The 26,843-nt window shown below is 48.4% G+C and overlaps 2 protein-coding genes across 3 annotated transcripts in view; one reads left to right on the forward strand and one right to left on the reverse strand.

Annotated features, from left to right (window-relative positions):
* TRIP4 (thyroid hormone receptor interactor 4) overlaps nt 1–14,003 on the reverse strand; it is a 34,395-nt gene extending 20,392 nt beyond the window's left edge. For both annotated transcript variants that reach the window (XM_069797688.1, XM_069797687.1), the window contains exons 1-11: nt 13,849–14,003; nt 13,003–13,169; nt 12,652–12,788; nt 8,465–8,698; nt 7,433–7,511; nt 5,493–5,622; nt 4,963–5,178; nt 4,305–4,431; nt 3,374–3,561; nt 2,134–2,258; nt 1,227–1,318 (exon numbers count right to left, since the gene is read on the reverse strand). In XM_069797688.1, coding sequence (XP_069653789.1) covers nt 1,227–1,318; nt 2,134–2,258; nt 3,374–3,561; nt 4,305–4,431; nt 4,963–5,178; nt 5,493–5,622; nt 7,433–7,511; nt 8,465–8,698; nt 12,652–12,788; nt 13,003–13,169; nt 13,849–13,934 — 1,581 coding nt within the window. In that variant the 5' untranslated portion in view covers nt 13,935–14,003. The remainder of the gene's footprint in view (nt 1–1,226; nt 1,319–2,133; nt 2,259–3,373; nt 3,562–4,304; nt 4,432–4,962; nt 5,179–5,492; nt 5,623–7,432; nt 7,512–8,464; nt 8,699–12,651; nt 12,789–13,002; nt 13,170–13,848) is intronic.
* Nucleotides 14,004–16,701: 2,698 nt separating this feature from the next.
* On the forward strand, nt 16,702–19,458 carry PCLAF (PCNA clamp associated factor). Its single transcript, XM_069797689.1, has 4 exons — nt 16,702–16,797; nt 16,892–16,969; nt 17,057–17,213; nt 19,029–19,458. Exons 1-4 carry the CDS (start codon nt 16,755–16,757, stop codon nt 19,084–19,086), a joined length of 336 nt encoding a protein of 111 aa, XP_069653790.1. The 5' UTR covers nt 16,702–16,754; the 3' UTR covers nt 19,087–19,458.
* The last annotated feature ends 7,385 nt before the right edge of the window (nt 19,459–26,843 follow it).

A 26,843-nucleotide genomic window follows, 5' to 3' on the forward strand; every position in this document is an offset into this window, starting at 1 on the left:
ATTCAATCTCCCTTCACTACAGGTAGTCCCCCGCCTCCTTGAACTCTGCCTCTAGGCACGAGATGTCTGAGAGATCTTGCTGGTGAAGCCTGAGGTGAAGAAGGCCTCAGTACCTCAAACTTATCTGTGTCCCTGGTCATCAAATCACCTGCCTCATTCAGAAAAAGGCCACTTAAATGTCCCTTGACTTCCTTGGGAGTTTTGATCCACTGTAATCTCCAGCTGTCCCTCCTTTCCCATATCTAGGGGTTCTGGATGTCCTCTCTGCAGGGTCTCCGTGAAGACCCTGCTGCTCTCCTGTCCATCCTCCCTGGTGGGAGGGTGCTTACCTCCTCCCACAGCTCCTTCTCCTGGTGACCCAGTGCCCCAGCCAGAGCACAACGCTCACCAGCGAGGCCAGTGTGACCTCCGGCTCCAGGAAGAAGCACCAGGCAGGTCCAGCAGCTACAGACCTAGATGCTTGTGCTTGGGCCAAGCTACCCTCTCTTATACCACGGTAGTTGATCCCGTTGGCACTCCAAAAGCAGCCAGACAGGTACTTGACCTTTCCTAATCCAGAGTCCTCCCTGAGATGGGAAGATCAGCATAGTTATACCCAGAGGTAGCAAAAAATTGCTGCCTGGCTGGGCAAAACTTGGAGCAATTCTTTCTACAACAACCCCATGAAATTTCTTTAAGAGAAACAATCAGTACTTTAGAAGCCACATCCAGGAAAGATGTAAGCTCCCAAGTTTGCCAAATGAGGATGAAAACCAGAAATACAATATTAATGCATTGCAGGTTCCTGTTTTCCACAGTCCAGCACAGCTGCTGCATCCTGGTGCACATCCATCCGTGCAGCAAGGGAAGCAACAACTGTCATGAGCCCTTGCAGCATCATCTCTCAAGCTAGTGTTGGTTTAATTAAACAGGCATAAGTCCTTATTGAAAAGAGTTTCAGAGTATGTGAGAAACTAGTTTCAACCAAACTACCCCACTGGCAGCGAGGCCAATGATGGATTTAGTTTGTATTAGTCTACCGCTCCCTTCCACCATTGTTGAAATGCACTTTCTTGGTACGTTCTCTTTCTAGCCATAAAAGACTGTGTAGTAGTTGTGTCTTCTCTCAACACAGTCTAAAATCTCCATTCAATGTCTTCTCTAGAGCATCTCATGGAGGCGAGTTACACTACTGTGAAAGTTTGTTGGCTAATGCAAGCTTGCAAAGGTTTATTTGCTGTACTCACCTGCTCATTAAATTGCTCTAGCGATAAGCAATCAGTCATGTCCACACAGCCTAGGAGGCACCCTGACGGATAATCGCTTGGAAATTCCACATCTGCATGAAAAGAAATATCTCTTCAGAGGACCACATCCCCACAAACATAGCTGGGGTCTTCTAACCCCCAGGTGCCCTTCCCTCACCTCCACACACTTCTAGTTTTTGAGGCACAAGAAAACATACAGCAATTTTAGCACCCTGTCATTCTTTTTCCAGCTCAGGATCTTCACCATGACAGGACTGAGGTTGGGAAATTTAATTATACATACACCTTTCCCTGCTTAGCTTCTGACAGAAGAACATATAGTGTAGGAAGAGCTCCTTGCCCTGATGAGGTGGGAGACAATGCTGCTGTATGACATTTAAGCTGGGTGACGTGCAGAAACACCACACAAACAGGTGCAGTGCAGCCACCAGCATCCTCCTACCTACATGAGAGAATAACATCTCCCTGAGAACCTGCAGCTTTTCAGTCCTGATTTCTGCAAGGTCAGAATACATGAAAAGCCTTTAACATCATTGTAAACAGACTGAAGCACAAGCCACTTCACAGGCACACAAGCACACACTTGATAGCTTGTTGCTTGAGCCAAGAATAAAATGAAGTCCTTTACTGTCAAAAGCTATCACAGAAGTCAGATGCAATTTGACGGTGTTTGCGCTTGGAGTACGTGACCAGCTAAAGGATGGAGTTAAAGTCTGCCACCATGCCCATTCTGCTGACGAAATGCAGAAAGGATGAAGAGAATTTCAAGAACAGAAGGTTAAAAAGTGAAGCAGTAATAACTGCTCAGCAGACAGGGCTTTCTGACACTGCTCATTACGTGGCTCAATGTACCAAATAATACAAAGATCCAAGGAGAGAAGTTCACCTTTCCGGAGCAGCATTCTGTAGGTGGTCTCCAGTTCAGAGATTTCCTGAGGGGAAGGTCGCTTAGCAGTAGCTGCAATCCATAACCGCCCTCTATGAGATGTGTACCAGGTCCTGCCCTCCACCCTAGAGAACAAAGGAGAATTTAGGACTTAAATTTCAGCAGAAATCACCCACACGGACAGATTTTTCAATTGAACATTTCACTACGCAATTCCTGCTGCTAAGCTTTGCCCTGACTATTTAAACTCAAGCAATGTGTCAGCACTACAGAGAAAAGCTGAGATGGGCAAGAAATAATGCCACAAGCGGAGCATGTCCTCATGGCTTTAAAGCAACAACAAAAAAGGACACCAATCCCTTGCAAATACAGCAGTATGCCAGACACGTGTGTAGGACAATCTGCTCATACAATTCCCTTACAAGCTCAAAAAGTTACACACAGTAAGCAGGCAATCTAGGGAGTAATAACAGACCATGCACTGTAAGAAGCGGTCGTTAGCTGCAGCTCTTGGGGATCCCAGAATGGGCACTAGGCATCAATGCCACAGCTGTATCCGAGCAGCTGACAGCATCCCAGACCACCTGGACGCAGAAGCTGGGCATGTTAAGATTTACAGCATCTTTAGCTTGGGAAGTGAAAAAGCTTTGCCCTCTAAAATGAAAAATTCTATGAAGAAAAGGGAAAAAAAGGCTAAAGAAGATTCTTTGTTCTATATTAATGGTAGGAAAGGTGAAATAACCTGGCAGGGATGCTGGGCTGAAGGAGCTTCTCTTTGTAACCTGATTCCTAGCCCAGAGAGGGAAGGTAGTAGCAAGTCGGCGGGGGGTGGTTGGGTTTTTTTTAAACAAAACCTGGTGCCACTGTTGGCCTTTTTATGAGGGACAAAAAGACCAGAAGAACTTATTTCACATTTTCAGCTTATTTGCCTTTCAAATTCCAGAAAGGTACACCCCCAACTATAATGCAGAAATCTCAGACTCTCTCTAAATTTACCCACTGTGAAGGAATTTGTAACTTCCAGGTTAGCTACTCTCATGAAAAACAGATTCACAGGCTTCTCAAACCATCAGTACACTGGATGAGGAAGCACGGCTTCCAAACCTGGAGCTATCACTAGGTATCAGTCACTGTACAAAGCAAGCGAGTCCACAGAGGTCCTCTGAGGAACACAACTTCCCATCTCACCAACGAAGCAAGAGCTGACCAGGATACATCACAGTTCAGGCCACCCCTTTACCTTTTGATTCCTCTTATGAGCAAGGAAGCCCAAGGCTGATGCATGCTGAGGCACCAACCGTCATCTGAGATCTCCTGCAACTCTCGATCCTGAATCCGCAACCTGTTCCGCTCTGAGCCAGACTCATTTCCAGCGCCCATCAAATGGATGGCTTTCCTGTGTGGGAGCAAACCAGTTTGGTCCACCCACTTCAGAGTGTTCAAAAGAAACAAGAAAAAGGTTAGCACCTCTCTAGGAACAATGTATATCAAGTGCAAATCCTATTTGAAGTTTTTCTTCATTTAAGGACAGAGGTATTACTCTTATCGTGATCACTCTTCCTTCCCCTGCGAGCTCACTGTGCTTACATGCCATACTTTGACAGTAGAAAAAACAAGGTCATGCTCCACTCTGTGTGGCTTTTCCTTTCTATGCATCACAGCTAAACTACAGATTTAAAGAATAAATCTACCTGCTGGTGTTTCAGAACATTCACAGGAAGATACAATTTTCAAAGCATGTTCACAGCTGTCAACACTCAAAACTGGGAATCATCCAATCTCCAAACGCTTAGCATACAGCAAGAACACCATGATTAAAGGAGAATTAGAGGGTAGAGATTATGCCCTTTGGAAATTGGAAATCTGGCAGAAAAGGCTTCATAAATAGAGCAGAGAAAGTGACACAACATTAGGGTGACTCTCAGCAATTCTTCCACATTCCTGAAAAGGAGGCAGGAGGCTAAAACTCAGACAAACCAAATCTACCAAAGCAGGGAACAGAGCAGGTCATTGGCAAACCTTCTCTGTCCCCAACTCAGATGGCTAATGAGGATCTCTCAGACACAGGGGACGAAAGAGGTACTACAAACATGTGAGAATTCACAATTCTTAAGCTTAACTCTCCCAAAGCTAGTCATTACTCTAGAATAAATCATTCAACCCATACTGACCAAAGGAGCAGGCTGAAGAAGACGGGGATTCACTAAAACACCAGAATTCAGAGTCATCTTTGCTTCTGGGCTCCCGGCTGGCTTGCTCAGCGTGCCACAATTAATGGCTTCGATGGTTTCATCCAGTCTGCAAGCACAAACAAAAGGCATGAAAATTCCCTGCTTCCCCCTGGCAATGTCTCCCTTCTCCCCTTCTGACCCAAAGCGGTTTTTTACCACCTCCCCTAACTAAATGATTTCATCTTGGTGTGATTTTTAATTTGAACAGTCGCTCTTCTCTACTGCAGAAACTCAGCTTGGTTTGAATTTGAGATGATTGGTTGTGTTGAGATAGGCTTTCTGCAACATCTCTTTCCAGGGCAGTTTATCTTTAACAGACATGCCAGCTACTGAAACCCCGTGCAAGCATCGCACAGCTGGGCTTAGGAGAGGGTCCCAGCAGAGCTGTGCTAGAAGAGATGATATGCTGCAAGCCAAAAAGACCGTCAAGGAAGAAAATAACACAAAACTGTGTCCTAGTGTCAGAGGTGCCCTACAAGGGATCAGCTTGCTCAGCTTTCCTTACACTTGCTCTTCCAGATTCAGCCAGACCACTATCCGTGACGATTTTCACCTCCCTGCTCTCAGGCGTGCCTTTGCGCTGCCAGTTCTCACTCACCTGCTGTGGTATTCAGCCATGCTGTCATCTTCCTCCAGGATCTGCCTGCCAGCAAAGTCAATGGTGATTTTTTTGGTAAGCCGAGAGGCGTGACGCAGCTCCCGCAGTTCCTGCTCTCTCTTCTGGAGGGCTTCCCTTTCCTGCTTGGAGAGCCACTGGTTGGAGTCCGTGGCAAAGTAATCTGATTCATCGTCAATGACCTGGGTTCGACGCACGCTGGCGAGAAACAACCACAATGGCAGAAGATGAGCACAGTGGGACAGTGACATGCTCTGACCACCCCAAACCTGCCTTCCAACCGACTCCATTCTGTTCTCTCTGGAGAGCTGGACTGTCAGGGGAACAAAGCAAGGACATCCAAATGGGACCTACTCAAGGGCTTCACTCTTGTTCCACCAAACACCAATGTTAAGGTGACTGTAGCTACAGCCCAGGTTTTAGAAGGAACTCTCTAACATTTCTGTTAACGGCAGCTTAGCCTGCCAGATAATTGATGCTATTTCACAATAGTCTCACAGCTAGTATCTTACCTTGTCCTGTCAAATTCCAACAACTTGTCTTTGTGTTTCACAGCCATCTCCAGGCCTGCTTTGAGTCTAGCTTCTTGTCGAGGAAGTAAGTCTTTGCTTATGGCATCCAAATTCCCTGAACTTTCAGCACCTGAGATAGAAAATAAATCACAGCTCAATAGTAAGTTATTTAAAGCCCAGTCTTGGTGGGCCTGGCTGCAGAAATGCCCCCTAAAACAAATGTCACTCAAGGAGCTAAAAGAAGAACTTTGCACCAAGATCAGCACCTTTCCAAACCAGGTTCAAGCCCCAATTTTCCCTGTAGCCCCTTTCACAGACTCCTTCCTCCAAAGAGGAGCAAGCATTTAAATACTACAGTGACAACATGTAGGTAGTGTTTAGAGAGAAGGTCTTGGTCTTTTGATTCTCCTTCACCCTTCACTAACAATTTGGGCAGCCTAAATTCCATCCGTCGCCAACCACAGTCCCCTCCTAAAGGCCAAATTCTCTCCTAAGTGTTGTCACCTCCACAAAGAGACTCTTGGTCACAACAGATCACTGACAATTGCCAGTTAAGCACAGAGCAAGCCTTCTGTCTGCCACTGTACGAGCCTCTCGCAAATGAAATCCTCCCCCAACACACCTCAGCAGGTTTTTCAGACCAGCTGTTGTTGGAAATGGAGAAATCTATTCCCAGCAAGGAACTCAAGTTCTTTCTTACCAGTTCTGGCAAAGGGCCAAAACCCAAACAAACAAAAGGGAACAAAAAAACCCCAGCTTCCATCAAAGCCACAATGGAACAAACCAATGTATTTCACACAAGACATCACGCAGGCTAACGCCTTTATTTCAGGGAAACAAAAAAGCCTGTATTTCCCTGTCATTGCTGATCCACATTTTTTCACCCCCAAGACAAATAGCTAACCGCATTTCAGCTTTCACCTACACAGATAATGCACAAAACAAGACCTGGCAGGGGCAGAAGGGAAGACCGATAAAATGGGTAAGAAAAGGGGATCCTGAAGTACATCAGGATCTCTACAGGAAGATTATAAACAGACTGACTCTGTGATCAGCTGTTACTGTCAGGGACTTACAGCACCTCCTGCCATCTCAGCAGCTCTAAAAAGAAGGTGACACCGAGACCCAGAGTAAATATTTCCCCAGTTCTTCAGCAAAGTGTGTTTTTCAACCAAGAACACTGTGACCTTGGCTATATTTCAGCTAAACTCAGACAAACATCCCCATAATGCACAGGTCTTCGCTGGGAGACTGGGTATTATTTCCTCTTGCTTTCCTTGGCTCTGTTCCTATTTTTAGCTCACAAGATAAGTGTTAGACAAGAAGAGTCATTAGAAAATATTAACCACCACCTCTCTAGACCCAGCAAATCAGATAGCAGCACTTCATCTTCCACAGCACACATTCCACATGAGACTTACCCTAATTTTCAAGGACTGCTACAATGATCCAGTTCATGTGATTGATTCAGGAATGCCTAACGAGCAGCCTTGGGGCCTCTGGGTAAGGACATTATACACTGCCATTTGACACTTGCAGTTATCACCTCTGTTGAAGTCCAGAAATGCTGCCGAGTGCTTGCAGAGAGGATAAAAGGAGCCGACTTCCCAGCCATCCTTTTAATGCCCACCACAGACACCATGCAGCAACGAGGACAAGTGGCTCAGTAAAGTCTGAAGCAAATAAAGTTCACAAACTGTCCTGGCAATTTACATCCCAGAGAAACACTCAGGTGTCAGCTCCCAAGAATTACCTTTAGACATTGCCAGCAATTCTTTATAATATCAACAAACGGATCTAGACAATTTAGACAGCAGGACATACACACTCTCATTCCACACAGCATTAAGGCAAGTGTAGCACAGTGAGGTAGAGGAGGGCTCCTGCTGTTGCACAACTGATTGGATTCATTATATTACAGGTATGTAATTGCTACTGACCTGCCATGAGCTTCTTCAGCAACTTCTGGCTCTTGTTTGAGTCCCGTTGAAGAATGTCCTGCTCTTCTTTAGTGCACACCTAAGGAAAAAAAAAAAAAAGAAAGTGAAGACTTAGGAAGGACATCACATGCTTGACCAGCTTCAGAGCCTTGGACAACAGCTCAGGGTAAGCTGTTTAAAGTGGCCAAGATAGTCCACACCTCCTTCCCTTCGGCGTTATTTACACGGGGAGAATCCTGAAAGCTTGCTCTTCACTAAAAGCAATCCATGAGAAATGTACAGCTTGGTCTTTCTTGGTTCTCTGGGTGGGCACACTGCTAGGTGATCTCAAAGGATGAGAAATGCACCCTGAACCTCCCCAGGCAGATGAACAATGCTTAACACAGAGGTCCTCTCTCTTGGTTGGCCACTTGGAGTTAAACCGATCCTTAAAAATAGCAACCAATCTGATTTAAAACATTTTCTTCATCCAACCAATATTTTCCTCTCTCCTGAAGTTCACTTTACTTAATCTGCCATCATTAACTTGCCCCCTTTCTCCAAAAGGTGCCCTTTCAACCAAATACAGGGTGTAACAGGTACCCCAAATGATGCATACTGCACAAGCATTGAAGAAACATCAGCACGCTGGCCCTGGCCATGTCTCTTGCTCCCTACAAGGCTACCAGGGCTGTGCCCAGGATGGGGCTGAAGCCTCGCACACATTTTGGACACTAGGGTGATGCACAGGACAGCCACAGGAGACTGTCATAAATCAGGCAAGCTCCAAAGTGATGTAAATTATGAGGGAAACCTCTCTGCTCTCTCATGTGGCACATCATAGAAGAAACACAAAGTTACTTAAAGCCACAGCACTTCTCCTTCCCCTAGAAGGAGATAGTACAGGTTCTTTCCTGCCCAGCTTTAGAGCCTGGAGAACTTTGCTAGAGGAACTTTGACCCAAGAGGCTAATTTAGCCCCATGCCATTTCAAAGCCCTCAGCAAACTACACCACGTCAAAGCATGGCAAATAAAAACTACCTCGTTACTAACCAGAGCACCACAGAACAAGCAGGGTCCAGAGCCCTCCTGCTCGCAGACAATGCGCCCGCAAACCAGGCAGTTGTTGATAAGCTTGTGCTTCTGGCCCAGGCACTCGCAGGCATGACGCCCAGGGATCAGGACAGCCAGTTTGTCTTGCCCCTCCTTGGTATACAGGCTGACATATTTGGTCTTCTTCTTAGAGGAATTGCTACTGCTGCCGACTCCACCGCTGTTCTCCTGTGCCTGAGAAGCAAAAAAATAAACAAACAAACTGTATTCACAGTGCAATACCGGCAGCAAAGAGAAAGCACTGACCCTTGAACAGGCTGGGGAGACTCAGACAAGTGTTATTCTGCCTAACTGGAATAAAACTTGGACCAGACCCCAGATTCAACGGAAAGACAAGCTTAGGCCTGCCAGAAAAGGTCCAAAGAATCTAAACAAAGCAAGGACATAAGGATGTTGCTGATCCACTTGATGTTTGCTGCCTCTGAAAGCTAAAACTGTTTGGGTCTAGATGGCAGGCATGCTCTCAGTCCTCTGGACCTGCAATATTAACCCACGGGCATTTAACAGCTTCAAACAGCAGCTCATCTACTCCCAGATTTATTTTCAAGGGCTATTTAGATTGTAGCAATGCCCTGTTTGTAACTATGAAGTCCTTTGTGTGCCTACCCCCAGAAACACAGCTGTTGGTGGCAGCAGGACCTCTTCATTCACAGCCTATTCACCACCCATCGTTTTTTGTTTTCCACCTGGCACAGCCACCCGAGCAGAGGTTCTCCATGCACGGCATGTTCAAGTATTTAGCTGTAATGTAAATTCTTCTCCTCATTTCATAACTCGGCATCAGTGATTCTGTGATTCACCTCTCTGAGTTTCAATCAGGGACTGCACTGGGTCAGGCTTTGGGTCAGGGACTAAGCTTTGGGTCAGGCTGAAGTAGAGAAACCCTGATCAGAAACAAAGCAAGGTATTTTACGTGATGGCTGGATTAATAATCTAATAGCGGGATTCTCTGCTTTCTCCTTCAGACATTACAGCTTGATCAAAGAAACAAAGGGTTCCTCCTCCCACCTGACATCTCCAGCAGGTACCGGCTGAGAAGTGAATTGTTGAGAAGTTAATTGCAGGAATTAATTACAGCACAGAAGTCATTCCAGGGGAACAGAACAAAGCCAACTGCTACCATTTCTCTAGCAATACTCAAAACCAGATGCTTTGAGAAGTAAGCACACACTCCAGGCACAAACCTGCCTCCTAACACTAGATGAGACTGGTTTCAACCATGAATTGCATGCCAGCCATGAGCAAGAAAGACTAGGACTTATTACCCTTATCTATTTCAGCAAGCAGCACTCCAGTATAAATGCACTCTCTGGCCTTTAGTTGTCATATCTGTGACACACTTGAAAATCCTCTTGCAGCGCAAGCACAGCTTTTCTTTGCCTCTCCTCTCCACAGTCTCTCCTGACAACAGAAAAGAGGATTTCTCAGAATCCCTTTCCCAGAAAGCCTGTTTTCATTCACCACAGAGCAACAATTCACTTTCTCTGCCTGCTGCACGCTAGAGGATCACTCCTGCTCTCTGACCCACACCTCAGCTAGCACTGCTTCTATGTCCCACGTCCCCCCACACTGCTTTTCTCCTTGATGGTGTTGTTCTATGGCATTAGGACACCTCTTGTCTTGACTCTTTTTACCTGCTCTCGGTAGCACCAGGCTACTGGTTTAGTGACAAGTGGATGCAGCATTTCCAGTCCCCCCAGTTCTGCCCAACTGGCTTGACTGCCACTGCCAGATCCAAACACTACTGTCATGAAAAAAAACCCAAAACCAGATAAAGCGACCTTGGTTAGCAAACCTTGGCAGAGCTTTCTCAGTTTTGTTCTGTTTTTTTAATTACATTAGACAGTAACTACAAGGAAATGGAACTTTACGTCCCATTTTTAGCCCTCCAGTTAAAAAAATGTTTTCTTATCTTACAAATACTTTTACAAACACTTTAAGCATTTGCAGCCTCCCTGCTACAAAACTTCAATTTAAAAACATACATTTAAGTTCCCCTATTTATTCAGGTGCAACCCTGACTCTCAGGATTTGGATGTTGCTCAGTCAGGCTTGCACCTGGATAAATCATGAAACTTAATTTTGGGAGGTGCAACATGCTGGATGTTTATAGGATGAAGGACTCCACTCCAAGTCTAACAATGCAAGTCAAGCACACTGCACATCCACATGCTTATTTCTGCGGAGCACACTCTTACGCTCAGACAGCAATAGAGTGATCTGCTGTATTTGACGCAACCTGGGACCGCAGTTGTACAGCTGGATCTGAACCTAAGGAAGGAGCTCGGGTTCCCAGCAAGTAGCTCCAAGTCAAAATCCACTACACCAGAAATAAAATCCAGAAATTCAGCCTAGGTAATTAAAACAACATTTAAGAGCAAAGATCGTCATATTCAATGTGCTGACTGTGGGAAATGGTTCTGCTGAAAGGTAAGTAAGTCTGCTGCAAAAAGTTAGTTAACTGTCACTGGGAAAGGCAACTACTGCTTGCTGCATGGCCTTGTGCTGCTTGAAAATAGCAGGATTTCTTGGGTTTTAGCCTTTCTATGCTCTTGTTTTGCAGTTTCTTTCATTGCAGCTCAGACTGGTTATGAATACTAAAAAAAAGGTCTCCACAAAACCAAACAACACCTCAATCTCAACACTAAACGTGCAGGAGTGGAGCTGAACAAGACAGGGAAATGGCCAAACCAGAGCTGCTGCTCAGTGGAAAGGCACTCGCTACAGCTCTGATTCCTCTACCTAGCTGTCGTGGTTTAACCCCAGCCAGCAACTAAGCACCACGCAGCCGCTCACTCACTCCCCCCCATCCAGTGGGATGGGGGAGAAAATCAGGAAAAGAAGTAAAACTCCTGGGTTGAGATAAGAACGATTTAATAGAACAGAAAAGAAGAAACTAATAATGATAACACTAATAAAATGACAACAGTAGTAATAAAAGGATTGAAATGTACAAACGATGCGCAGGGCAATTGCTCACCACCCGCCAACCGACACCCAGCCAGTCCCCGAGCCGCGAATCCCTGCCCCCCACTTCCCAGTTCCTAAACCAGATGGGACGTCACATGGTATGGAATACACTGTTGGCCAGTTTGGGTCAGGTGCCCTGGCTGGGCATGAGAAGCTGAAAAATCCTTGACTCTAGTCTAAACACTACTGAGCAACAACTGAAAACATCAGTGTTATCAACATTCTTCACATACTGAACTCAAAACATAGCACTGTACCAGCTACTAGGAAGACAGTTAACTACATCCCAGCTGAAACCAGGACACTAGCGCCCAAGGCTTCCTCTTTGAAGCAGCCTGAAATATTTCAGTTGCCAATTAAGGCTTTATTCAGCATGACTGGGAAGTTTTATATACAGCAAGAAGGAATGTTCTACCCACATGGTGGCTTCCTTAATTCCTCAAGCTTCACACCTCTGCTATAAAGAAACACCTTTTATTACTAATTACAGCATCTACTTCTATTGTCCGCTCTCTCATTCAGGCTTCTTCGGGGGTGAGTAAAATCCATTCTGACATAGTCTCTACCTGATGATTATTTTACTCTACGATACAGACACAAACATACACCATCTTTCTCCCCATCCTCGTATTATTTGCCCCACAGCAGTGAGGCTCCCGGACACACACAGGGTACAAGTACACCCTGTCCAAATTGATGGTCAGCTTTGAACAGTCGATGCACGGGAACAGCTGCCCCTCTCATTGCAACCAGGCGACTGTACAACTCACTGACAGTGTGCTTGTAGGGTGGGACCCTCGCCTATCCCAACGGCCGCCAAAGTACTTGCTCAGGTTATAGCTTGTGGCTGCCACGTTGCATGCTATCCGTGAGTGAACAAAGACACACAAACATATATCCCACAGAAGCTGTGCTGTATATAAGACAAGACAGGGTTTGCAGGGGGAGGCAAGCGTTTATTAGACCCTGTGATGTAGCTGGGAAACACAAACATGGTTTCAGGTACATAATCCCATTCATCAGGACTCTGATAATGAAGGATTCATGTTTCTGAAGGCTTATTTCCGCTTTTCAATCACATCTTTTGTTAGTGTTTGATATGACCTTTCCCCGTGACCCCATTTCAAAGCCTGCCCTCGCGTACCAGACACACTCACCTTGGCCAGGTCGAGGGGGGTTTTTACTTCCTCTACATGTGCACTTGGCTCAGCATACGCAGGTGTCTCCTGCTTGTTCCTTCCTTTGCGCTTACCCTTTTTTGCTTGGTCTCCAGCCCGAGGCACTTCCGAAGTCTCTGGAAGCGTGCGTAAGCACAAAGAAAGGCTGGGTAACTATCAGCACTAGAAAGATGTCCCTGAACTCTTACTTGGTGAATGAAAATGGGCTTTACGCTGTCACAACAGAAATAGGACCAGTCATGGGCATTTGTGGCATATCATTGTTTATAAAGAGAAAAACTGAGACAAGCTTTTTTGAGACTTTAATTCCTTCCTCCCCATACCACTCACCATCCTTTTTCCGATACGCTGGCAAAGGCTCAGACGGCAGCTGGGAGGATTTCCGCCACCTGGCCAGGAGTTCTTCTAAAAAGCGACTCTTCTTCCCATCAGTCCCCTGAATAAGGTCAACGACGTACTCCCGGATCTCGTCCTCATTTGTTATTGACAAGATGTACCTGCAAGAGGATGGGATGGAGAAAAATGGGTAAGGGGGCTTTTGTTCTGAGGAAACCAACGGTCTAATCGTACATGTATGCTATTAATCTCTCCTTTCCAGATCAGGTGTTTATAGAGACTGTGGTAACAAAGGGGTTTACCAGTCAAATTTTGAGACAGGCAGTTTGGGAAATCCCTTGTGGCTGTTTCACTGAAAAAAACATAAGGTAAATTATTTTTCTGCCCCTGTTCCAGTGCGGAGTGACACCCCCCCAACCCCTCTGCCAAACACTAAAAAATTCACTCTAAGATCCCAGGTGCCACCAGGTCACATAAAAAAATCTAACCATAAGCCAACAAGCTCCTGCTTAAACACAAGGAGACAGCAGCATGCCCTTCCTCACCCACCCACAACGATCCCGGACCCCTCCCCACCACCCGGTCCCCTCACGGGGCACCCACCCGCAGGACAACCCAGGGCGCACATCCCCGGGTTCCCCGAAAGCTGCTCCGAAAACACCATCTGCCCTCCGTGTTGGCCCACGGGGCCAAGAGGGACCCGGAGGCGACGCGAGGGGCCACCGCGGCTTGCCACGGCAGGCCGGCGAGGAGGGACCCGGTAGACCCCGGCGAAAGGCACGGCCCCGAGCGGGGCCAGCCGCGGCTCCTGCCCGCCCCGGCGCCCCCGGCCCCGCTCACCTCACCACCTCCTCGCCCACATCCAGCCCGAAGTCTCCGCGCAGGTGCTGGACGCACCAGGCCAGGAGCGAGCCGGGCGCCGCCATCTTCCGCGCGGGGGAAGGGAAACGGCGGCGCACCGCCCCGGCACCCGCCGCCCCCCCCGGGAACGCGGCCGCGGAACGACCGTTCCGGGCCCCGGTTCTCCCCGGGGCGAGGGCGTTGCGGTCCACTCTTTAAAAACCAAAACCACATCCCAAACAGAGTAAAAACATATTGTTATAGCTCACGTTGATACCGAAAAGCCGGTCGAAGAAACTCCCTAAGACTCGCTTTGCAGTTTTAGAAAGCAGGCATTTTTTATTGCAGCACGGGAGACACGGGGAATAATTCCACCTAGCATGCATGCCACAGCTTTAACACTAACAGGTTATATAGAATAACTAATTGCATATTAATCAGATTAGTATACATATACATAAAAATGATTATAACTGATTATCATAGTACTGCCTACATCCGATCATGCACAATGAAGGGTTCATTTGAGTCAAAGGGCTGCCTTTATGACCACCGACCCATTTGAGATTCTGTTGGCTGTCCTTGAAGTCGTTGTTCTTGTCCTTGTTCTTTGACCTTGAAGCTTAACACAGTTTCAGTCACATGTGGTCAGTTTCAACATCGTTCTCACCTAGCGTACAGGAACATCTAGTCATAAGATCAAAGAACTGCAAAACTTACGAGTAACTACCTCTACTAGTTAATTGCTTGGCTATACTTTTGTCTATTGTTTCAATCATAATGTTAGCATAACATTTCTAATCATTATTTACCAAATCTCACTTTTACAGTCATCTAGCAGCAAACCAGTTTCCATGGCAGGTACAAAATATTAAAACCATCAAATTATTTAGACATACCATGCAGAATGTATGGACATATGCTATCAACTTTTCACACGTGCCAGCACCACAAAACAGAAGAGAATGGAGAATTACGCTATCATTTAAAAAAGAAGCCAGCACTAAAAGCCTGATTAAGCAAACACACATCAGAATGAACATTAAAAGATAAAGGGAGCAATAACTGTTGGGAAGGGAGGGAATGTGTTTGGGACCAACAGCCACCGAGACATTGGACACACTGAAGAAGGACAGTCTGATTTCTTAGAAAAAACACAGCTCCAGCAGGGTATCGGAGAGCAAGATTCATTGCCTCCACAAAGGCAAAAGCCTCTGGCCCCAGCAGCTGCCCACACAGCTCACATCATGTTCACAGGCTGCAGCTGCCACAAAGGAGCCTCACATCGGGGAGACCGTGATTTAATTGGTCATAAAGCGATCTTGCACTGAAATTGGGGCTGCCTGGCCTTCCTCCCTATGCGCTGCTTAGCTAGATCTTCGTAAGGTAAGACTTTGCACATCGGAGGGAGCTCCAGGAGTAGCCTGGAGGCAGGAGGTAACAAATGGCCCCATCCCTGCACTCCCAGTGCCTGGGCTCCATGCCTAGCTGGGCTCCCGAGCTGCCTGGGTGTCCCTACTGGCTTGCTGCCTTGCTCCCTGGGGACCTGCATTACCCTCTGGCACTGCCCGTCCACAGATGTGCCACCACGACGCTTGCCCGGTCCTGCGGCGCACTTGATCCAGGAACAGATCTTGCTGGAAAAGACCAGGAAGAAATGTAATTTTTCAGCCAGAGCAGTTGTTTCACCCTGTTCCCCCCTGTTCCCTGTGAACTCATGCTGAATCCAACTGAACTCACGCTGCTGCAGGAAAAAAAGCATCTTGGACCAGAATGTAACACGTTGCAGGGTTTTCGGTACTCCTGGCCATTGTAACTCCCTGACATGTTTTTAAAAGTGCCATAGGCAGACAGCAAACTGTTGGGAGCCAAAGCTCCATCTCTGCAAGCACCTGGGAAGGGAACAAACTTCCCTCTCTCGGAAAGGCTCGGTGGTGTCGGCGGCACTGCCCGCAGCTGAGCACAGCCATCACAATTTGTCGCAGTGGGGAGCAGTATCACTCTTCCCCTTCTCCCCCCGGACTGCTGCGGTATCAATAAGGATGAGTGCCAGTGCCGGGCTGTGGGACGTGGGTGCCAGCCCCTGCAACGAGCAGGGTAGCGGGGAGGGAGCCCCGCTGCCACGGAGGGGAAGCCCGGGGTATCCCTGTGCCACCTCCTTCCCGGGGGACCGGCCTGGGGCTGCGAGCTGGGGCGGCAGCCCTGCGCGTCCGGGAGAGGGAACGGCGGGCCGTTGACACTCGGTGGCGGCTGAGGGGAGCGGCGCTGAGAGGACCCCCGAGGAAGGGAGCGGGCTGGCGGAAGCGGGCTTGAGGGAAGCGTCCCTGAGGCCAGAGGGGCTCTGAGGGGAGCGCGGTGAGGAGGACCCGCGCTGAGGGGGAGAGGGCTGAGGGAAGCGACCCTGAGGGGAAGCGGGCTCAAGGGACCCGCGCTGAGGGGACCCGCGCTGAGGGGATCCGCGCTGAGGGAAGCGACCCTGAGGGGAAGCGGGCTCAAGGGACCCGCGCTGAGGGAAGCGACGCTGAGGGGAAGCGGGCTCAAGGGATCCGCGCTGAGGGGACCCGCGCTGAGGGGATCCGCGCTGAGGGAAGCGACGCTGAGGGGAAGCGGGCTCAAGGGATCCGCGCTGAGGGGACCCGCGCTGAGGGGATCCGCGCTGAGGGAAGCGACCCTGAGGGGAAGCGGGCTCAAGGCACCCGCGCTGAGGGGATCCGCGCTGAGAGGACAGGCGCTGAGGGGACCCACGCTGAGGGGATCCGCGCTGATAGGACCCGCCCGCTGCGCCGTGGGGAGGGGAGCGGTCCGGCGCGCTCCCATTGGCGGGCGCTGGCCAATCGCCTTTCCCCGCGGGCGGCGACATCTCCCGCGCGGGCCGGGCGGCGGCGGCGGCGGTCGCTGTGGGTAGGATGGTGCGGACGAAGGCGGAGTGCGGCGGGGCTTACCGCAAAGGTGCGGGCCGGGCCGGGCCGGGTGGGAGAGGAAGAGATGGGGGGTGTGGGGGTGCACCGCGGAGCCGCCGCTCACCGGTCCCCTCTCCCCGCAGTGCTGGCCGCCCGGGCTCCCCGGAAGGTGCTGGGCTCCAGCAGCATCAACGCGGGACCGTCGGCGGTGGCCAAGAGAGGTGAGAGCGGGGCTCCCCTCCCTCCGTCCGTCCGTCCGTCCCTCCCCGCCCGGCCCGCGGCGGGACTGACGGCCGCTCTCCCCTCAGGCGAGGGCCGCCGTGTCGGGGGGAACCCGGTGTGCGTGAGGCCCGTCCCCGCCTGGCAGAGGGGCATCGGCGAGTTCCTGCAGCTGCCGCAGAAGGAGAACCGGGCGCCCGGCGGAGAGGCGGCGGGGAGCAGCGGCCCGGGGCCGGCCGCCAAAAAGTAGGTGTCGGACCCCCGGGGCTCGGGGTGGGGAGGCAGCCCCCATCTGTCTGTCTCCTCTCCTCAGCCCCCATCTGTCTCTCCTCGGTCCCCATCCGACTGCCGTCAGCCCGCCCCCGTGAACCGCGGGGGCTTTCTCAGGAGCGTTGCGTTTAATCGCGGGTTTCCCCCCGCTCTGCGAGTCCCCGCGAACCGAAATTGCAACGAGGTGGGGCTGAAGGAGGTGCAGAAGTGTCGTGCCTTGGGGTTAACGGGCCGGGAAGGGGCGCGCTCAGTGTGTCAGAGAGGCAAAGTGCAACAGCGAACGGGTTTTGTATGCTTGAGGAGTTTCGGTGGTCGGCTGTAGCCTGGCTCTCGGGACGTGCTGCTTGCACTTAAAGCTCACTTCCTTTAAAAAAAAAAAAAAAAAATTTAAAAAGCTGTCTGAGGTACAACAGAGAGCTAAAACCGCCTGCAGAGCGGCAGCGACGCACGCAGCTGTTATCACTGCAGCTGGTGCTCCGTGATGTTGCTTTGAACTGTGCCCCGGTATAGTCAGCGTGGTCTGCGGGGTGACGTTAAACAGCAAAATCCCTGGCACTTTTAAAGAATACCGAGAGCGATGTGCCTGGCTGCCGGCAAGGGGTGTGCTGAGGGCTGTCAGTGTGTCCTTGGATGAAACAAATTGTGACTAGTTTTCCTCCATGTCTGCTTTGAAACTACGATTTATTTTTGAAGGAGCAAGCGACCGCTGAAAAGTTGACGATGTGTCTCTTAACCTTCATATCCTCATTGAAATAACGTTTCTCAGCAAAGTCTGATAAAACGCAGCATCTGTCTTCACTGACCTCGTGGGGGTTTTCTAAAAACGGGTGGAGTAACTGGTAGTACAGGCAAATTCTCTGTTCTCAGACATACTTTGTTTGCATATGGACCAGAGCAATGTGACACTCTGTGGCTGTCGGCTCTGTTTCAGAAAAGCTTAGGAGACTGCTGGCGACTTCTGTACATCAGAAATTGAATTGCTTTACCAAGCTGACGCTTCAAAGATTAACTTGTAGGCTGTACTACTGACTAAAAAGGTAGTAGTGCAAAATATTGTCTTACAGATGCGCTATTCTCAATTGCCAAGGTTGTCTTTTTCACCAAATAGAGATAATCCTAAATTGTCTGGGGGCCCTCCATAAGAATTAGTCCTGAATTGTCTTGAAGAAGAAGCAAACAAACACTTTTAAGCGCACCCTACCTCTTGGAGAAACAGAAGATGTGCACTGTAGCGCTTCAAAGATTTCATGTCTTCCATTTGAAATTTGTTTGGCTGAGTAAGGACCCAGGTGGTGATAACCCTGCAGAGAACACACAGTGTCGCCATCTAGAACAACTTACTGCTTCCCACTATGTTTTGGAAGAAGCAAGAGCTGTACTCATGTAGCTGAGCAACTTTTTTTTTCAGTCACACAGGTAAGTTAGTCAGGTTGAAACTCAGGCATGAAATGGGAGTTAAATTTTGAGCTTCCTAGAAATGGTGTGGGACCTGCATGTGGCCCTCTGGGTCAAGAAGGACGCGCAGAGAACATCTGAGGATGTATCAGTGTGCAATGTTTTCTACACTGAAGTAGGCTTTCCCATTTAAAAGGTAGGCGTGTGCCGCTAAATCTGGGCTTCTAGCATTTAGGACTAATACAAGCTACTTTATCCTAATGTCTCAAGGTGCAGTCTGGGGCTAATTAAAGTCACTTAGGTCACTGAGCCTCTAGGACCAGAGCTTTGTTAGCCTTTCAAAGACAAGTTGGTTGAGTTCTGGTAACTCTTTTGAATTGATAATGCTTTTTACAGAGCTCACCCCCTGCCACCAGATCCTGCAGAAGATGGCGAGTCCTCTGAAGAAGAGTAACGTGATCTGACCCTGACTTTAATGATAAACCGTGTCTCCGTAGTCAAGCTGGTTTTTGTATATTTGTATAGTTTTTCTACAGTTTGTTATGGCTTATGTTCAGCTGTTGCACAGAACTAAAAGTGTAAGTTTGAGAGACTGCAAGAACATTGTGGTGAAATTAATATATACTTTCTGAAGCTTAGCATTCAGTATAAGTTACTGTTTTAATTTTTATCTTGGTTTCCTTGAGTTCCTCAGCGACTCCTGCATATTGTGCAGCTTTTATCTTTTGATTGCCTTGTGCTTGTCCAAGACTTGCATGATCATGCTTGTTCTGTTTTTAGAAAGCAGATTCTTAATTTTCTAATACATTGAAGCATTCTGAAAATATATCCGTGTTGTGTCTTTATTGAAGTAAAACCTGTTAATGACAACTTCTTTGTTTGAAGATGGGAAAACTGGATTTGAAGAGACACCAGTGAGGTGGAAGGGCAGCTGTCACTTGCTATGATCTAGAGGCAAAGTTTAATTAAAACAAACTGGATTGTTCTAATGAATCAAAACCCTGGAAGCCTGGGGAGCAATAAACTGCTAAAAATAAAACAAACTTGTTATCGTGAAGTGCCTGAGGCTGCCACGCAACTTCTGGGGTACTTTATATGAAACGGTGAGTATGGTCTTGTGGAGAAGCAGCAATGGGTCTTATTCTCAGGGGTTCTGTTTCTGCTCTTCCTTAGAAGCACCACAAATGGTCAGAGTATTGTTGAGCTGATGAAAAGGTGAGTGTTTGCATGTGAGGAGAATTCAGTGGCAGCTCTAGTAGATCAGCCTGGTATATTTATCATGGGGAAAGCGGTGAACACTGTCTAAAAGCCTCTTCCTAAAAAGTCTATGAATAGAAAGAAGGGTTGTTACAGAAGAGCAGTTCAAGTTGTTTGAATGAGAAGTAGCAAGTGAAGATTTCTCTTTAATAGAAATTAAAAAAAAACACCAAAAAATGTAGATTAAGGCGACTAAGCTTGTGATAATGTGCTGTACAAACTACAGACTTCTTTGCCCTGACATTACACAAAATAACAAACTTGTTTTCTGATTATTTTCTAGTGAACTGAAGCACAGTGCTAGTAAGATAACACACTGAACAGGCTGTTCTGTAAGTAGCTGCATAAGATCTTAACTGCATTCCCTGTTGCAAACCATTCGGTACCTGTGTCACACAGGAAACAGGTCAGCTAGTGCCCTGATAGCAGGTATTTTCTTTCTTAGTAACTTCATTATCTCAGCCTTTCTAGCAAAAGACAAATTCTCAGCATGCAGAAATACTCTCCTACCCCTTCGTTAGCCTGAATTAAGTACTCCTGGTGCAGCTAAGGGCTCCTTTATGTGAGAATATAGGCTGGCATAGTTCAGATGCTCACACTTAACGAGACCAGGGGTAGGCCTTCCCAAATGGGGAGTCATGGCTACGGCTGTGCGGTGTCTGTGCTGCTTCAGGTCCCATGGCTACAGAGGCATTGTGGGTGGCAATTTCCTTTGCCTTCCCTTTGCCTTTTGACCTGTGTATTGGCTTTGAGTGGCAAGGTTTTGGTAGTGGAGGGGGGTTACAGGGGTGGCTTCTGTAAGAAGCTGCTGGAAGCTTCCCCTGTGTTTGAGAGAGAGCCCATACCAGCCGGCTCTAAGATGGACCCGCCGCTGGCCAAGGCCGAGCCAATCGGCAATAGTGGTAACGCCTCTGTGATAACATTTTTTAAGAAGGAAAAAAAAAAGTTAGGACAGATGGAAACAGCAGCCAGACAGAGGAGTGAGAACATGTAAGAGAAACAACCCTGCAGAGACCAAGGTCAGTGAAGGAGGAGGGGAGGAGGTGCTCCAGGTGCTGGAGCAGAGATTCCCCTGCAGCCTGTGGTGATGAAGACCATGGTGAGGCAGGCTGTCCCCCTGCAGCCCAGGGAGGTCCACAGTGGAGCAGATCTCCACCTGCAGCCCAGGGAGGACCCCACGCCAGAGCAGGTGGGTTCCTGAAGGAGGCTGTGACCCCATGGGAAGCCCGCGCTGGAGCAGGCTCCTGGCAGGATCTGCGGATCTGTGGAGAGAGGAGCCCATGGAGCAGGTTTCCTGGCAGGACTTGTGACCCTGTGGGGGACCCACGCTGGAGCAGTGTGCTCCTGAAGGACTGCACACCGTGGAAAGGACCCATGCTGGAGCAGTTCGTGAAGAACTGCAGCCTATGGGAAGGACCCATGTTGGAGAAGTTTGTGGAGGACTGTCTCCTGTGGGTGGGACCCCATGCTGGAGCAGGGGAAGAGTGTGATGAGTCCTCCCCCGAGGAGGATGAAGTGGCAGAAAGTAATGTGTGATGAAATGACCATAAACCCCATCCCCATCCCCCTGTGCCACTGGGGGGGCTTGGTAGAGAATCTGGGAGTGAAGTTGTGCCTGGGAAGAAGGGAGGGGTGGAGGGAAGGTGTTCTGAGATTTGGGTTTATTTCTCATTACCCTACTCTGGTTGATTTGTAATAAATTGAGTTAATTTTCCCCAAGCTGAGTCTGTTTTGCCTGTGAAGGTAATTGGTGAGTGATCTCTCCTGTCCTTATCTCGACCCACAAGCCCTTTGTTATATTTTCTCTCCCCTGTCCAGCTGAGGAGGGGGAGTGATAGAATGGCTTTGGTGGGCACCTGGCATCCAGCCAGGGCCAACCCATCACAACCTGCCAAACTAGCTGGAGTCCTCAGTCATGGTTTCTTCTCTAAAATTGCCTGGGAGCCAGCAAAAACTGCTGTGCTCTTATCAGATCGGCACATCACCTATGGTCAATTCCTGTGCTAGTCGTGTTTAGCAGCCCCGCGAGGACTACGCAGCTGCAAGCTGGGGAAGGGAGAAGGACTAAGAGCTACTCTTGACAAAATTAAATCAAGGCTGCTCTCCCAGGCCGATGGTCAAGGAACAACGCTGGTGAAGACCTTAACAAAGAGGCTCTGGATCGCTCTGACAAGCGTGTCATTAAAAAGTTAAAAGCTGATGGAGCAGGAATGTAAAAGGCTGTGGAAAGACACGATGTGCACACGGTGCACAAAAGGAGCTCAGGATCAAATAGCTGCCCATGTGGTACACGTCTACCCTGCTGTAAAATCTCATAAAAGAGCAAAACTTGGTGTTAAGGAACTGCTAAAACCACTATTGCTTCTAATAAATAAATATGCTCACTCTGCACAAGTAAAAGAAAACTCTAATGTTTACATTAGGAACTGCAATCTTAAAACTAAGGCCCAAATTTTTTTCATAGAACAGCGGTTTCTGGGCAAAATGCAGGAAAAGGTGTTTGCTCGGGCACATTCCTGTCCCAGTGGGAATATGGGAGAGTGACGTGTGAGCAGGGATGCTGCGCTGTGGCTGGGACAGCTGATTTAGCTCTGGCTGTGTCCCTGCTGCTAACCTTTGAGCCTGGCTTTGTAGGGGAAACTGGAGCAGCACCCAGCTATTCTGAAAATGAAAACAAAAATCTAAGAGGGAGAGATTGCTAAAGTGGTCTAGACGACCCGAAATCAAATTTATAGATAAGACCCCAAAGGCTTGTAGAAGGTTTCCACATCCAAAAGCTGGCCTGTTTCTTCTTTTCCAGATATTTTTGCTCTAATAAAAAAAATTATTCTTAAAACAGTGCTGCTTAGGTCTTTGATTGCTTGGGGAGCTATACCCGCACTGTGCCACCCCAATATATTGCTGAACAATTTACATCTATGGCTACAAATGCTTTAATCCGGCAATATTATTGATAGCAAAGTTTAACATGGTAAAGAAGGATCACGTATGGTGTTAAAAATAAATTTAAGACAAGGATAAAGTGGCTGTATCACTGTACTTGGTGTAATATTATACCACGTAACAGAGGTTTTCCCCGTGCAGTGGGATTTCTAGAGTCTTAGGGCAAGAGGTATAGTCTGGAGAACCTCTTAAGGGGAAAAATCAGCTGGAAATCCAGTTGGTTATTAATTATTACTATTATTACTACAAAGCAGTTTTCACTTTTGAGCTCATTTCTTGTAAGTTTAAAAAATTATTTGATAACGATGCTATTTTGATTAAATCCATATGAATACTACAACTCCCTGATTTTTTAATGGGATAAAAAAGAGGGGAATTCAAAACCAGCTAAAGCCAAGTGCTTATAAATGCCCTCTGGAATTAGGATTTTCAATTTAATTTATAAAATAGAGAACAGGAGCAAGCTGAGACCTGCCAGCAAAATTAAGACCCACTGCCGTGGCCCTGCACTGACCAATTTATTAATCTCAGTTTATTAACACACTTAAAAGCATCCACTTAAAAAAGGACATAAATACCCAGAGCTGACAATAGATGTCAGCAGCATCTCCGGCTACCAAATGCTGGACTGTGTCAGGGACCAGGGCAACACTCGTTGTGCCTTCTTCCAGTTTATTTATTTAGGTAACGTGCGGGGAATATAGAGGCGTATGGATGAGAGACTGAAATTGCACATTATTTCCTGAGAGTCAGTGTTACCTCGCCAGGGAATGGTCTCCCCATGAATGTGGCATCAGTGAAATCACTGGCTAAGTCACCGTGGCTTGCTCAAACCCAGCGCTGGAGGGGCAGGGACAGGCAGTGAGGGAACCCGCTCCTCCCAACAGATGTTTTTTTCCCCATCTCCAGCACGTGGAGTCTTCTGCAGATAGTCCAGATTATTTTTCTGACCCCTGACCTCGAGTACGTGGCAGCCCTGAGAGCACTAATGAGCATTACACTGCCCTGAACGGCCCCAGCCAGGACCCTCACCCATGCCTGGAAGGTCCAGGAGCTTCGTTTGACCCTGGCTGGGGGCACCTGGACCTTTCCTGGGGGATGTTGGATGGACCTACGTTGCGAGCGCTACTTTGCTGGTCCTGGCTCCTTGATGGCTCTTGGTCCATCAAGCCAACCCAGGCCGGCAGAAGGTTTCTCCCCTGGGAAAAGGGCTGCTTCCCCACGGAATGGACAGAACGCCTGTTCTCCTTCCGCGCTGGGGCTTGGACCGAGCTGCTGCGGGATGGGCGGTGATGTGGGGGTGGGGAGGGGGACAAGGACAAGGGGGGGCTTGGGGGGGAGAGCAGGCAGGAAGGGGGGTGAGAGCACAGGAGTTCACTGCTGGCACGACTGGGCGTGTGTTTCAGTAGGTGCTCTTGGATGCTCCAAAAGCAACAGCGAAATGAGCACAAACAGGGTGTTTAGGAGAGGAGATAGTAGTCTTCAGAAAATAAGAAATCCTAAGGGTCGAATATGTTGAATTTTAAATCTTAGGGGGCAAAATTATCTTTGTGGGGGCAAGAGAGAGTGTTGGGACAGACCCCATCCTTTTCCATCCCCATGGCCGAAGGCTCTTCCCTCTTCAAGTAATGTGGGACAACCCTTCTGCCCTCATGTCCGAAACAGGATGGACCGAACATTTCTGTGGATCAAGCTAGGCTGGGCTGGAAGGATCTCCTCCGGCTCTCCCGACGGGATGGGGCCGTCCCCCTGCAGCCGGAGCCGCGCAGGGAGGCAGCTGTTCGGCGGGGAGAGCAGATGTCCCTGCCGCCGGGACGCAGATGGAGGGGAGGGGGAAAAGGGCCGTCAGCTGTTGGACTGCCGCCCTCTTGCCCCGCCGTGGGAAATCCAATGCGAAACTTCAGGGACCTCATCCCCCAGATGAGGGGGTTTCATCTCTTCTTTTTCTGAATTTCAAGGCTTTTGCTAAAAAAAAAAAGCTGTTACCAGACTATGCGGCACCGTGGCATCTACGATGTCCACTTAATATTGCTGGCTTTTTTACTTCCCACCCCTTGAACTAAAGCCTCCCTGCTGCAGACACCGCAGTTTTAAGTTCAGATGCTGCTTGCTTATGCTAAGGGAGTTGCACAGAACACCCTCTCGCACAGGAGCGCTATTAATTTTGGTAAATGCCAAGCCCGTTCACGTATGTTTCTGCTCTGGATTGAATGATTACAGGGGCTGTTTCCATCAGGACAGAGGACGAGACCCTGGTACCTTCTTGCTCTACATGGTTGCTCCTCTGCTCTCACTCTCCTGCCAAAAAATGTTCTTTTAATCTCTGTTTTTTCTCTGACTTTGGCTTTTATTTTTTTCTTTTTACACGCTCATGGCCAGCATTACCCAAAAGGATACGAGGTCTCTTTGCGCTTGTGTCCTGCGAGGTCCCCCCTGCCCACGCTGCTCCGGCACTTGTGCCGGGGTGGTGCCTCCCTGTGCCTGATCCTGAACAGGAGCTTCATTGTCCTTCCCGCTGCCCCGGACAAAGGGGTATTGTCCTGCCCACCAGCTCCAGCCGGCCGCCCCACAGCAAGGAGCCAGTTCATCCCAACCAGAGACGCTGCAGCATTTTCAAGAATAAAAGCAGGATGTTTCTTTTCTGTTAATAATGTGCTCAGGAATCGATCTGGCTTCTCATCTGTCTTGGTTGAGGATGGGGAGCTGAGTGTCGGTGATAAAACCTCCGGTGGGGTGGTCCTAACCCACCCAAAATGCTTCTGGGTCAGCTGCGAGCTCCCTGCACCCCCATATGTCTTTCAACACATGGGCCAGTCTTCTGAAAAACTCCTAGGGGATTACCACAGGGCTAACGAGAATCTGCATATTTAATATAACTTACCAAAAGAATTACTCAGAGTAAAATTGTTTGATGATAAACAATTTTTTTTAGAATTAAGGTACTCCTTGGGAGCTTCCGGGTGGTTCAGAGCAGAAATGGGGAGAATTCAGATGATGGTACAATTTCTAGCTGAACGATGGAGCGTATTTCAAAATGCAAACAGGGATGCGGCTCCCCCTGAGCCCTCCGGGGATGCGCATCCTGCTCCAGAATAACATACACTGCTTTGGTGAATTTGTACCTTTTTCTCCTTATGGCGCTTAAAAAATGGGAGCACTGAATCTTAACGTTGCAAAAGGGCTTTGTCCCCGGCACCTCGTCCTTTTATCAAAGACCGGGTGACGCCAATATTCTTTTTTTCATCAGTAATATCGCAAAGAGGCAGAAAGTGCAAAATAAGCTCATCCCAGAGCAGACATGATGATGCCAGGATAGGCTGTTTAGGTGGCTGGATTAAGACATTTTGGGTTTTATATTAATGCCACCGACTTAAAAGGTGTAATATTGTAACTAAGTCAGCGAACTGCACATAGGCAATAGAAGAAAGAGTAAGCAAAACAGCAAAAGTGAAATATTAGCAACTTTTACTATAACTGGGATTTATTTTCTGCTTAACTATGGCACCAGGGGAAAACTTACAAGCCCAGTGTCAGGAATATGAGGTAGTGGGGAAAAGAAATAATTTTAACACCTAAATTATGGATCTAAACAGACTTTCCAGGTGATTTTTCAAAATTAACCCGTGGCTCATTCTTGGCAGGGGCCACGCACTGACGAGTTGTGACAGCGTGGCCGGTTAACGAGATTGCCCACGGGGTTGGGGGGGGTGGGGGAGCCGGTGAGCTGCAGGAGGGGCTTGGAGGTTTTCCTCGAGGTGAATTTTTTAACCATTTCCAAGGCATACTGCAATTGAAAACATTCGCCTGGAAAACGTCAAGTTCTTCGCCGGAAGCGGCCTGGGAGCGTTCGGGTGATGACCCCCAGTGGGTTTTTGCTCTTGTCGCCTCATGTTTCCTCGGGGGCTACTAAAAGCTGGGAAATTACGAGTTTTAGCGGGACGTGAGGTGTTTGAGGAGCCGTGTTTCCCCCCCCGAAAGCGCTCTGCAGCCCTTCTTACGGCTCGCTCCTGA

The sequence above is a fragment of the Haliaeetus albicilla genome, chromosome 12, assembly GCF_947461875.1.
Source record: "Haliaeetus albicilla chromosome 12, bHalAlb1.1, whole genome shotgun sequence".
Taxonomy (NCBI): domain Eukaryota; kingdom Metazoa; phylum Chordata; class Aves; order Accipitriformes; family Accipitridae; genus Haliaeetus; species Haliaeetus albicilla.

Excerpts from the sequence above, each read along its gene's own strand:
- PCLAF (XM_069797689.1), top strand. The coding sequence starts at position 16,755 with ATGGTGCGGACGAAGGCGGAGTGCGGCGGGGCTTACCGCAAAG. Across the intron at positions 16,798-16,891 it reads CGGCGGGGCTTACCGCAAAG|TGCTGGCCGCCCGGGCTCCC; the intron begins GTGCGGGCCGGG and ends CTCTCCCCGCAG. Across the intron at positions 17,214-19,028 it reads CCGGGGCCGGCCGCCAAAAA|AGCTCACCCCCTGCCACCAG; the intron begins GTAGGTGTCGGA and ends TGCTTTTTACAG.